General features: G+C 51.9%; 1 protein-coding gene across 4 annotated transcripts in view; it reads right to left on the reverse strand.

The window, feature by feature from the left end:
• Window positions 1–11,232, reverse strand: part of Adora1 (adenosine A1 receptor) — a 35,087-nt gene extending 23,855 nt beyond the window's left edge. The window contains exons 1-2 of one of the 4 annotated variants that reach the window (XM_052736999.1): window positions 10,985–11,232; window positions 9,777–10,174 (exon numbers count right to left, since the gene is read on the reverse strand). In XM_052736999.1, coding sequence (XP_052592959.1) covers window positions 9,777–10,117 — 341 coding nt within the window. In that variant the 5' untranslated portion in view covers window positions 10,118–10,174; window positions 10,985–11,232. Of the gene's footprint in view, window positions 1–9,776; window positions 10,755–10,984 lie in introns of those variants that run through there. The other 3 variants (XM_052736998.1, XM_052737000.1, XM_052736997.1) reach the window with 3 other exon arrangements.
• Window positions 11,233–11,976: the final 744 nt, after the last annotated feature.

The raw sequence follows: 11,976 nt of genomic DNA on the forward strand, positions 1-11,976 counted from the left end.
GAATCAACCTCTCCCCCCACCCCCCGTTTCCTCCTCACCGCTAGCAACAGCCCTGTCACACTCTAGGACTTGACACCGGTAGCCACAAACCGAAGGCTGGCATTTGATCCTTTCGAACGTCTTCCCGATGGTTCTAACCCTGCCACGCCTGTGGCCTTCCAGTTCTGTCCTACTCCACGGCCTCCTCCACTCCGCCTGAGCCCTGTCATGATCAGTCTCCACTCTGCTCATCCTCCGCACACACCAGGGCGACCTCATGTGAAAGCATAATGGCCCTGATGGAGTTTTTTTACATGCTCAACTATGTGCATACATTTAAAAAAAACATTTCACTGATGATATATGACTCTTTTCTTATCATTAGAGTAGATTTGCTAATATTCTGTTAAGGACTTTCTGCCCTTTAAAAATGTAATTTGGATTACGCCATCCCCTGCTTAAATCAGAGGCTTAACTCAGAGGCTTCATAAATCACTTAGAATAAAATCCAAGCTCTTGACCATGAACCAACCTCTGACCACGATAAGATCCCCATCTTATCATGAATCTGGTACTTTTGAGCTGCGGAAGGATGGACTCGCTGCCTGCTCCTTGACTGTGCCTGTGTAGATGAACATGGCCCATGTTACACTCATAACCACAAAGCTGGGGAAACTTCAAATTCATCCCCATGAGCTTCAGGAAGTCCTTCAGGCTGCCCCCAGAGAATAGACTTCTAGTCACCGTCCATTTCCTAGAGAATTATTTCACATTTGCTACACTCTCTAACACCTCCTCCTGCATCCCTGCTCTTGACCGACTGCCTTGCTTCCTAATTCATGAGAAGATGGCAGCAGTCAGCTGCCAGCATCTGTCCCTGGCTCCACGAGCCACTCAAGGGCCTCCAGCAGCCTGCCCACACAGCTGGTCTCTCCAGTCCAACCCTTCTTGCTGCGCAGACATGGCCCCACCCTTAGCAGATCACTCACCACCGGACCACTATAGACAGCGCACAGACACACTGACCACCCCCTATCTCCAGACACGACACAAAGTCCTCTCTTCCCGATTCTGACTGTTGCTGCTCTCATGACTTTGCTTTCTTTGCAACAAAATTCCTTGGATAGTAATCTTAGAGTAATCCTCAGGTAGAAACCAGCAGCCTTCAACTCCACTGCTTTTCTCCGTGGAGCCTCCTGCAATCAGTCTCTCTATCCACTCTCTTCCCTGGCATTGCCCTTGTCCCGCCCACCCATGCTGAACTAGCCACAGCCAGCGGCCAGCGGTGATTCTCAGGCCTCCGCTCACACCATTCAGCAGCATTGGGAAGAACTAATCTGCTTCTCTTTGGTACACTTCCTACACCTGACTTCCAGGAATCCCCATTGTTGGCTCTTCTTTGGTCTCCTTATTGATGTGTCCTCTCTCCCCCAACTTCTCAGCGCCCAGACATGCCACATCCGATGTGCTTACGACTGAACTCCTATTGCTTCTAAAACCTGAGGCTTTGTCCATCTTGGATGATACCAACTCCATCCTCCCAGTTGCTTAGGATGAAAAATGCCTGTTGACTCCTCCTCACATCAAATCTATCACTAAATTCACAGACAGGAGGCTTCACTTATGTAGAGTGTTAATGGTTAAATGTGCTGTAGAAACAAGCCAGGGTGAGTGAGATCGGGGTGGCTAGGCTGGGGCCAGGGGGAGAGCACAAGGTAGACAAGATAGCTTCCTTGAAAAGGTGTCTTTGAGCAAAGCTCTAGAGGTGAGCGGACATACCACAGAGACTTCAGGAAGACACACCACGTAAGGCAAACAGCTAGAACAAAGACCCTAGGGTAGGAATGGACTTGAAGAGTTTAGACACGGCAGGGAGGCCTTTGTATTGAGATGCAGTGATAAAGAGAAAGTGGGGACCATAAGAAGTTATCAAATCCATATGCAAATCCACTGGCTCTTTCTTATCCTATGCGGAACCTCAGCAGCAATACATTGATAGTAGTACATTGTAGTACACGGATAAAGTGGAGTTCGAACAGGAGCAAGGGCGGGGTGGGGGACCTACCCGACTTCACCCAGAAACAGACATGAAGCTCAACCATCATTCTGGGCCTCAGAAGCCAAACACAGGGTAGGCACGGCTTGCTTTCTGTAGAAACTTAGGAGCAGGCAAAACAAGTCCGAGGGACAAAAGTCAGAGGGTGGTTATTCTGGGGAGGGTACTGACTGGGAGAGGCGCAGGGGCCCTTCGAGGGTGCTGAGGATGTTCTCAATGTAAGAAAGTCACCACAAACCTCAGCTACATACTTGCAACCTATGCACTTACTGTATGAAATTCCTGCTTCCATCAATCTAAGAAGACACACTCAGAGTCAACCACTCCGCATCATTCCCTCTGCCACTGTTCAGCTGTCTCTCACACCTGAGGCAACGTGACAGCTCCTGACCAGTCTCTCATCCCCCCCCAACCTCCGGCCCTAAAGCACATGTTCAGCATGAGAGCCTCGGGGACCAGATGATGTCCCTTTTCTACTCGGAGTAGTGAAATGGCTGCAATCTCCTTCAAAGCAAAAGTCTTCCAGAGGTGTGCAAGCCACGAGTGTGTCAGTCTGTGCTCCTTATCTTCCCCACCCTCCCCTTCCTCACCTCATCTCCATACACACGTCTAAACCCATTCAAGCACATTCCTACCCCAGGACCTTTGTTCTGGTTGTTTCCCTTACATCATGTGTCTTTCAGATGTCCGTGTGTCATGTCCCCTCCCCAGAGCTTTGCTCAAAGATACCTTCTCAAGGAAGTCATTAGGTCTACCTTGCAACTCTGTCCCCCAGCTCCAGCCTAGCCACCCAATCTCACTCATCCTGACTTGATTCTACACCACGTTTTACCTTTTAACACTCTACATAAGTTAAGCCTCCTGTTTGTGACTTGACATCTGTCCTCCAGGCCATCAATAAGCAGGCTCTGCAAGGACCTGTATCACAAATATCCACAGCGTCAGCTGGTATACATGTGGCACTCGATGAGCATTTGTTGAATGAATGACTATGTGGGTGAATGAGTCACTAGATCAGTGGTTCTCAACCTGCGGGGTCACAGCCCCTTTGGGGGTGGAATGGCCCTTTCACAGGGGTCACCTAAGACCACCAGAAAACACAGATGATTACATTATGATTCATAACAGTAGCAGGATTACAGTTCTAAATTAGCAACAACAGTAATTTTATGGTTGGGGGTCACCACAACGTAAGGATTGTATTAAGGGTCACAGGATTAGGAAGGCTGAGAACCACTGTCTACATTAGGGTCCTGGATAAGGACAAGTGAGAATGACTAGTCACCCTTCTTTCTCAAAAGTCAGACAAGTTCTGAGAGCAAGCAGCAGGAAGAAGTCCCAAAGGGTCACTCCCCCATGACCTGTGCTGGAGAAGTGACTGTGGAATAGGGACCGGCTGGGACCGGCTGGGACCGGCTGGGACCGGCTGCCAGTTCAAGCATTGATACTTGTCAGGCATCAGTCACCTGCCATCCTGACTGCTGACAGAGGAGGTCAAGAATCTCTCCGTGGCAAGCTTGGACTGTGGAAAGCTATAATCTCAACGGTGGCTGGGAGTTCCCAGGTAGAGGGGACCAGGCTGCACACCCCTCCGTACCTGCAGCCCAATGAACTGCCTAGCACTGCCCCCCAGCCCCACATCTCTGTGATCCTGTCCGTAAAGACTGCCAGGCAAGAGAAGTTACCACAGTCTACTCTTTGGGGTCAAGGGTGCTCTTCCCTAGCTGTCCCATCTCCTTGTCCACCTTCAAGCCAGTGTTTGCAAAGAGGGATGGATGACAAGGCCCACACCCTGCCATCTCTTCCTCTTCCATCCCACTCCCTTTGCTCTGTAACAACTGGTAACCTCTTCTGGGCCCGAATTAAAGGAGCGATTCCCAGCCCGAGAAGCTGTGTGTGTCTCAGCCTCCTTCCTCTCAGCTCTGCCCTTTATGTCTATGCCCTCCTGCCCAACAGGGCTAACCAAGAAATACCACACACCAAGCCCTTCATTCTGGAGACTTCTCTCCTCAACAAAAGGCAAAGAAACAAAATGACCAACCCTCAGGAAATAGAGAACAGCTACTAAGGACTAGATCCCGAGCCTGTACAGTCCTGCCGCGCTAGCCCAGAAGGACAAATGGGCTGCGGAATACCAGAAGCCTCCTGAGAAGTGGCAGTGTGGGTGAAATGGGAAAGGGATAGAGGGGGAAGGACAAAAGGAGTTGGGAGATACTTAGCCTCATATGAAAATACTTCTGGACATGGGCAAGCTAGTACTAGGAGGTTCCGTCCAGGGTCTTAGGCCTTGGCTCTGGCCCTTGAAACAATGTGAATCAGTGAAGTGTTTTGGCTTTTGTTTGTTTGAAATTTTCATTTCTTTATATTTATTATTCATTCATTATCTCCTCCACTGTGTGTGTGTGTGTGTGCGTGTGCGTGTGTGTGTGTGTGTGTGTGTGTGTGTGTGTGTGTGTGTGTGTGTGTGTTGGGGTACTCAGGGTACTAGTGCGGAGGTCAGAGTACAAACCAGCTTTTAGGAGTTCATTCTTTCCTTCCACTATGTACACCTCAGGGATTGAATTTAGGCCATCAGGCTTGGCAACAAGGGCCCTTACCAGTTGAATCATCTCCCCAGCCTCTGAAGTGTTTTTTTTAATAATAGTAATAATAATAATAATAATAATAATAATAATAATAATAATAATAATATAGTACTCTAATTAGCAACCTACTTAAAAATAGATAAATAAAATGTGCTACCCAAATGTTAATTTATCCCAAAGAAGTTACAGCATATCTACTCCATGCCAGACGTGGAAGACACCTGAGTATGTAAACAGAGTGTCCTGGAACTCTGGTGCTTACCCAGACCCCAGAGAGAAGTTTTAAATAGAAAACTCCCTGAGCCTGAAGTAATATGGAAGGAGGCACACATCCAGTCTGAAAAGCTAACAGACAAAATGAACCTGGCGGGCAAGAGCAGGAGGTGGATTCCCTGAAACCTAAAAGATGAATAATAATACAATCTTATACTGTCATAAAAACCCTCACAAAATAATTTTAGTTGACATGTGGAAATGTTTGTAATGTAATGTTAAGTGAGAAAAATAGGATTTAAAACCATATATAGATAGATACTTGCCATATGCAAAAATAATGTAGCTAAATATATACATGTGTGTGGAAAAATTTTCTGGAACACCAAATGTTAGCAGTCGTCCTCTGTAGGTGGAAGAAGTACTGGTGGATTTGGAGTCTTTATTCTTCTCTACATTCCTCGCAATCAGCACGGTTCTTTGAGGCTCTCAAATAAACACGGAACGTCAGGGTGCAGCCCCTAAGGCTCCACTCAGGGCCCCCGAGGTGGACGGGCTTCTCCACAAACCACCTTAGCTATTCCTCGGCTTCCTCACAGCGGATGCTTGAACAAGTTGCCCCCCACCCTCACCCTGCCGACACACAAGGCTTCTTGGAAGCCATCCCAATGTGGGAAGATGGGGTGCTTTCACCCCTGAAACAAACCGGGACACCTCTGCAAGGGAAGCCATGTGTCTTGGTTCAGCTACATCCAGCATAAGCACCTGCAGGCTGCCCCAACACAAACACCAAGCCACCTCCATCACACCCCGCAGCCTACCACTCTTCCACGGACCCAATCCACTGAAGCTACATTTTCTTTCCCAGGCTGAGAAGAGGCTGACTGGGGAGGAGCACCGAGTTCCCAGCGCAGTGACCCTGAACAAGCCCCCGCTCCCCTGGCCCTTGGTTTCCTCTCCGTGGCTTCCTCTGGCTGCTTTTTTGCCTCGTGCACTCTAGCCTATGACTAATGCATCCTTCGACCACGCATCTGGAGACACCCTGCTCCTTCTGGAAGCAGATGGAGACTCGGAGCAACTGTTCTGGGACACAGAGGTCACAGATGGCTGCTGGGGTGTTGGTAGTGCGTGAGCCATTTTAGTTGTCAAATAAATACATAAACAAAGCCCAGACCAGATCAGGGACTGCCAAGCCAGCGGCCGAGAGCAAACACATCTTAATCTAACAAGTTCCTCTTCCTCCAAAAGCTCAACCCAGCATACCTAGCCTCCAAGACAAGCAAGCCCCCAGCTATGGGCAGCCGCAGGGCTTCCAAGGGACTCAACTGCCCACTAGAGTGGAGGGGAGGGAGAGGTGCTGAGTGTGAGGCAAGCAGAGTGTACAAACACTAGCAAAAGTGAGAGGGGGCAAAGGACCTGGTGATAGCTTTAGGGAAACTGGGGCCTACAGCCAACAAGATCGCCGCTTAAGTCCACGCATGCGCGCTGGGCTTATAGGTTCAAAGCGGCTGATAGCAGGCCTGGAATCTGCCCCTGGCGAGCGGTTTGTGTAGGAGAATTATTGAAACTTTCAAGCTCCTGATTCCAGTTTATCTGAAGAACTGTAGAATGAAGCTGGCAGTAGCCTCCACTACTGAGAGGCTACACACAGTCAATGGGATAAAACATACACAAAACAAAACATAGCCACCACATGATCAATCACCAGGAGTGGAAAAATCCAACACAAAACCTGCCCGGGATCCTGAGACAGCATTGGCAGGAACCAGGAGGAAGAAGAACCACACAGAGAGTTAGAGCCAAAAGGAACCTCGGTGACCTTGGATCCAAACACGCGTATGGCAGAGAAAAGTTTGGGAAGGTTGAACCACTTCTAAGGCGGCACAGTTATCTGGTAACACAGCAACACCTAACCCCCAAACCTCTGCCACCGTTCACTTTACTGCAACCCATCTAACTGAGGACAACCTCCTCACAGAAGCAGGGAGCACCCTGGAGCAGACCCCAAATGATTACAGAGTACCAAGACAGCCCTGGGTGAGGAGGTGGGAGGATGGATATTGAAGAGTCCTGGGAACTAGAAGTAAGGACTAGCTTCTCAATACAAGCATGGGTGGGTGGCATGCAGCATGTAAAAGACCACACATTATTGACAGTCAACTATTCCAACTTAAAAAAACGCAAATGGGTCACATTAGATCAGGTAAATCTCTTTTCTCTCTCAAGTTTCTGCTACATGGAACGAAATAAAACCCATGGTTTACTGACCAACCTAATCCTTGCTCTATGACTCCTATATCCAAATGTCTAGACACACCTCCCCAACTCTCAGGGACATTATTCTCAGGGCCCAGGGCCACATCAACCTTTGCCTAGCATATCAGGGCAGGGAGCCAGGTGCCTGCAGGTTCAAAAGACTGGCATTCCACTGACTCCAGCTGCCCAGAAGGATACAGAGCATTCTGTACCTCCTGCAGGGTACCTGGGCAATGACAGGCCTGGACCTAGACTCATCGACATCTTGGCCAGGAGCCTTGTTTAGAAGCTGGCCCTTAACTTGAGAGGAGGCTCTTCTTCTTCGCAGGGCAGAGCACTCCCAGGATCCCTGCTGAGCAAGTGGGGAGAAGCAAAATGGGGGACAGTAGTCCTCAGCAAGAAAGATAAAGCCTGTTTGAGACTCACCCATGTGATCTGGAAATCCAGTCGTTTTAATCAACATTTACAGAGTGCCAAGGACTACACGTTGTTGCTGGGCATTCTGGGTAATTCACAGAAACACACAAGATGTGATCATTGCCCTGGACATTGCCTTTGAGGCACTGGCAGCCCATTGGGGGAGGGAAAGCATGTGCAGATGTAACTTAACAGTTCTCTGACACCTTCTTGGAATGTGCTGTGTGCATGTCAGTCTAAGAGCACACATGTTCGGGTTGGAGAAACAGAGCCTGCCTGCCCAGCCCCTGTTCAAGCCATATATTAATAAAGAAGCTAGACTTCTCATTTACAGCCTGCATAAAATATGTCAGGCATAATACTAATTGCTATATATTCCTCCAGGAACCCCAAGCAGTCATACTATTATTTCTGTCCCCTTTTATAGATGAAGAAATTAAAGTTTCTAGAGGTTAAATAGGTGACTGTCCCAAGGTGACACAGCCAGGCATTTGTAAACACATCCAAGCCCAGGCCTGTATTATATTCCACTTGTGCCCACCCTCAACTCCCAGAGGACTGTTCTCCAATGGCCCCAGCTTCGAAGCAACAGCAGCTGCCTCTGGGGGGAATGAGCCTGCAATTCCTACCAGCATAGCCACTCCATTCCCCAGGCCCACAGGGTAAGGAGGACACATTCTGAAGCCTGTGACCTCTGTGGCACGAGGACAGGGCCAAGGCATTGGCACTCACTCAGCAGGCAGACTTTCTCCAGCGGCCTTCCTCTGGCTGCCCATCTCTGTGCATTCCTAATGTGGCCACGCTGTTGTAATGGTCGGGCTCCGAGGCCCAGCCCATCTAATGGATTGAGACTAGCTTGGCTAGTGCAGGCCAGCAGCAACCCCGGTTTAATGGCAGCATGAAAGGCCCTCGGAAGCTGAGCCTCTGTGGCTTCTGCACCCCACCTTCCCTGGGAAACTTGGTGACTGGGAGGGAGGGAGGTTGGAGGTGGGGTGCGAGAGGCTGATGACCAGGTTCTAGGCACGGGAGTCAGAGGGAGGACTTGGTCGAATCAGGCTCTCCACACCTGGCCCCGGGAGATCCTCTGAGCCTGCTTCCCCTCATCCAGTTCCTGCTCCACCTCCCTCACTGGACACAGGGAACGCATGACGTGAGAAGAGGCTGGGAAAAGTTAAACGTGCATAAATGTGACCAAAGAGAGAACTCTGGGTACCTAGGCCTGCTCGGGCAAACTGCCAAGTGACATCAGAGGCCCCATGTCCCAGATATGGGAGCTAGGAAGCTGCATAGGATGGCAGGTGCTAGAGACAGCTAAAGCTCACCATTACAGAACCTACTGGTGACAAGAATTCAAAGAGGGGGAAACACACTCAAAAGTGTGTCCCAGCGGTGCCGGTTCCTGGCAGTGTGCCCTGGTACTTGCTGGCACTTGGTGACCCAGGCACTGCCTGGTGCCAAGATTATGGCCTGGTAGGCCTGGGCAGGGAGCCTCAAGGTAGATGGGACCTCCCCCCACCCAACGACGAGGACTGCCACCATTAAGCCTCCCTCCCTGAGCTGTCTAGAAACAGCAAAAGCACCTCTGGTGTAGCCTGCAAGCCAAAGCCAGAACACAGGGGCAGCCACCAGCATTCTCCCTCTGCCTGCCAAAGAGATCCCCTCAGTAGGAGCTGGGCAGAGGCAACTAGCCCTCTGGGCTCAGCAGGAGAGTCTGGAGGGTGGAGCTGGCTGGTACAAGACATTTGCAGAACAAGTGAGCCAAAGAGTGTCTTCCGGAAGCCAGCCTGGTCTGATCCGAGAAGCGGCAGCACGGTTGGCCCTGGTGTGCACCCTTAACACGTCCTCAACCCTCCCCTGGAGCTCTGCTCTCCTCCTCCCTAGGACTTGTGGAATCCAGATCATTCCCAACCCTGCACTGTCCCCTGTCTTGGGGACGACAGTGGTGACCCCTCCAAACGCTCTAACCCGACTCCAGGCCTCACCTGCTGCCTCAGGCTCCCTCTCTGCAGAGGCTACAGCACTGAGGTCATGGGTACTGTCAGGGTGGTAATTCTCCAGCCACCCAGCCCCCTCCTGTTTCTCTCACCGCAGCTCTGAGAAGCATCCCTACACAGAGCCCAGGAAGGCCAAGTGTGGGCTGGGATCCAACAGCCAGAGAACACCTAGCTGACTAGGGACAGGCCTTATGCACTCTGAATCTTCTCTAACTCATCCCCCAAGCCACCCAACATAAGAGTTTCGCAGAGTACCTTGGGCTGCTATGAACTCACCGGAGAGGGATCTTGACTCGGAGGTAACGATCCACAGCAATAGCCAGCAGAGCCAGGATGGAGCTCTGGGTGAGGATGAGGACAGGGCAGGCCACCATGAGGCAGGTGTGGAAGTAGGTCTGTGGCCCAATGTTGATAAGGATGGCTAGTGGGATGACCAGGGCGCCAACGGCCACATCAGCTACTGCCAGGGATACGATGAAATAGAAGGTGGCATCGCGAAGTGCCTGGTTCACCTTCACAGCCCAAATCACCAGCACGTTTCCAGGCACAGAGACCAAGGCAATGAGCACCTCGATGCCAATGTAGGCAGCCTGGAAAGCCGAGATGTAGGGCGGCATGGTGGGCAGGAGCTGGGCACATCAGCAGACAGGCGCCCTGGGGCACGAGGCCAGCACCTGTGGTCAGGAAGCCTGCGGTGGGGATGCCAGCCTGGGAAGGAGGGGACATAGGCAGCCCTGCGAAGATGTGCCCCAGTTAGCAGATGCAGCGCCTGCCCAGGCTGGCCAGGCACTCAGCCTCTCTATCTTCTTAACCTCTGTCCCCTCCCCTTGTCCTCAGAGGTTCCATTCAGCAACTTAAAATAGCAACACTCACTCCACTACTGGCTTTTGTATCAGGTGTGAGGTAGCTCCCAGTACACTCACTCCACAACGATCCCCTATGCCTCCGCAATGCCCACAGGTGTCCGCCGACCCGGAGGCAGGGAGCTCACCATCTTGCCTGCTAACCAGTAGGGGGTCCCAAAGGCGTTGCCCTAAGTTCCCCGGGCGGCTTTCCAGAGCCGCGCCGGGCAGGGCTGGGCTCTGGGCACCGTGCGCGCACCGGCTCATCATTCTCCAGGCTCCCGCCGCTGCGCTCCCAGCCCGGCCTTTCAAGCAATCACATGGTGCGGCAGAGGCTCAGCCCCGGACGCTTTTAAAGAGGTAGTGCCCCTGTTTCGTACCTGGGACTGGATGGCAGGCGTGAATCTGAGGGACTAAGCCCAGGACCTGGCGGGTCCACGGGCTCTCATTTCCCGCGTGCGCGCACCCCCGCCCTGTGCCCACCCCCCTGGGACGCCGCTGGTGTCCTACTCTTAACAGTCGCCTGGTCCTGCTCCAGCTTAGAATCTTTGCCCATCGACTGCCCCATGGGGGGGCATTCCAATCATTTCATCCACCCTTCTCCTGCACATTCATGGTGCACGAACTGAGACACAGACTTACCCAAGGTCACACCAAAGCTGTCAGAGCTCCTGGCCACCTGAACTGTCTAGCCAAGTGTCCCCAAATCTCGAAGTCTTGGGCAGTCGCTCCCTTATAAGATGCCAGGAGAACCCAGGGCTAGCCTGTTAGGTCCAGGGGGATGGTAGCTAGCCGAGACTCCACTCTGGCGCCAGCGTCTTCGTCGCCCCCGGAGCGGGAGCTGAGTGACAATCGGGCTCCGCACACCGGGAGGGGAGGGGGCGGGGGCGGCGGCGGCGGCACCCGCGGGCCCCTCCCTCGTCGCCCTCCGTCTCCTCCCCCACCCCCTCCTCTAAACAAAGGAAGTGATTCTGTGTGAGAAAAGCTGAGAAAACGTGAGCTTCTCGAATGGTGTGATGTATGAATCCGGCCTCGGGACAGTACAGAGGTGCGGCCTCCCGTGCTCTCTCCCTCCCCTCTCAATGCGGCAGGAGGGTGGGTGGCAGTGAGCCCTGATCACCTGCGGGACTCCAGAAGGCCCCTCTCTGATCTCCCACAACCACTAAAGGTTGGCAGCACGGCTCCTCCCCTAAACCCAAAACCTACTCTCTTCAGGAAACCAGTCCCCCGTACTGGCACTGTCAGGAACGCACAGGTTTCCAGCACACACGTTCGTTACTTCTCAGGCGGTATCCTGAGTCATTACATCCCTTTCTCATCCATCTTTCAGAACGCTTTGCGGGCTCTTAGCAATTTCCAGGTTGCAAATGGGGATGCTGAGGCTCAGAGAAGTGACCCGGCTTCTCAAGATCACCACTGTCAGTGTCACACTATGATGCTCCTTTCTTCCCTCCTCCTCTTCCTCCCTTATACCCCAGCACCTAAGACCACACAGTATCTAGTCCAGTGCCTTGTGTTCCAGAAAAAGAAGCAGGCTGGGAAATGAAAGGAACTTGCCAAAGACTACAGCACTTAGAAGACCAGGCCGCCACACAGTGCCCTCCCCATGATGCCCCTAGCCCTCACCTCATCAC

Source organism: Peromyscus californicus, unplaced genomic scaffold (genome assembly GCF_007827085.1).
Source record: "Peromyscus californicus insignis strain IS unplaced genomic scaffold, ASM782708v3 Scaffold_14__1_contigs__length_90479793_seg_2, whole genome shotgun sequence".
Classification (NCBI taxonomy): domain Eukaryota; kingdom Metazoa; phylum Chordata; class Mammalia; order Rodentia; family Cricetidae; genus Peromyscus; species Peromyscus californicus.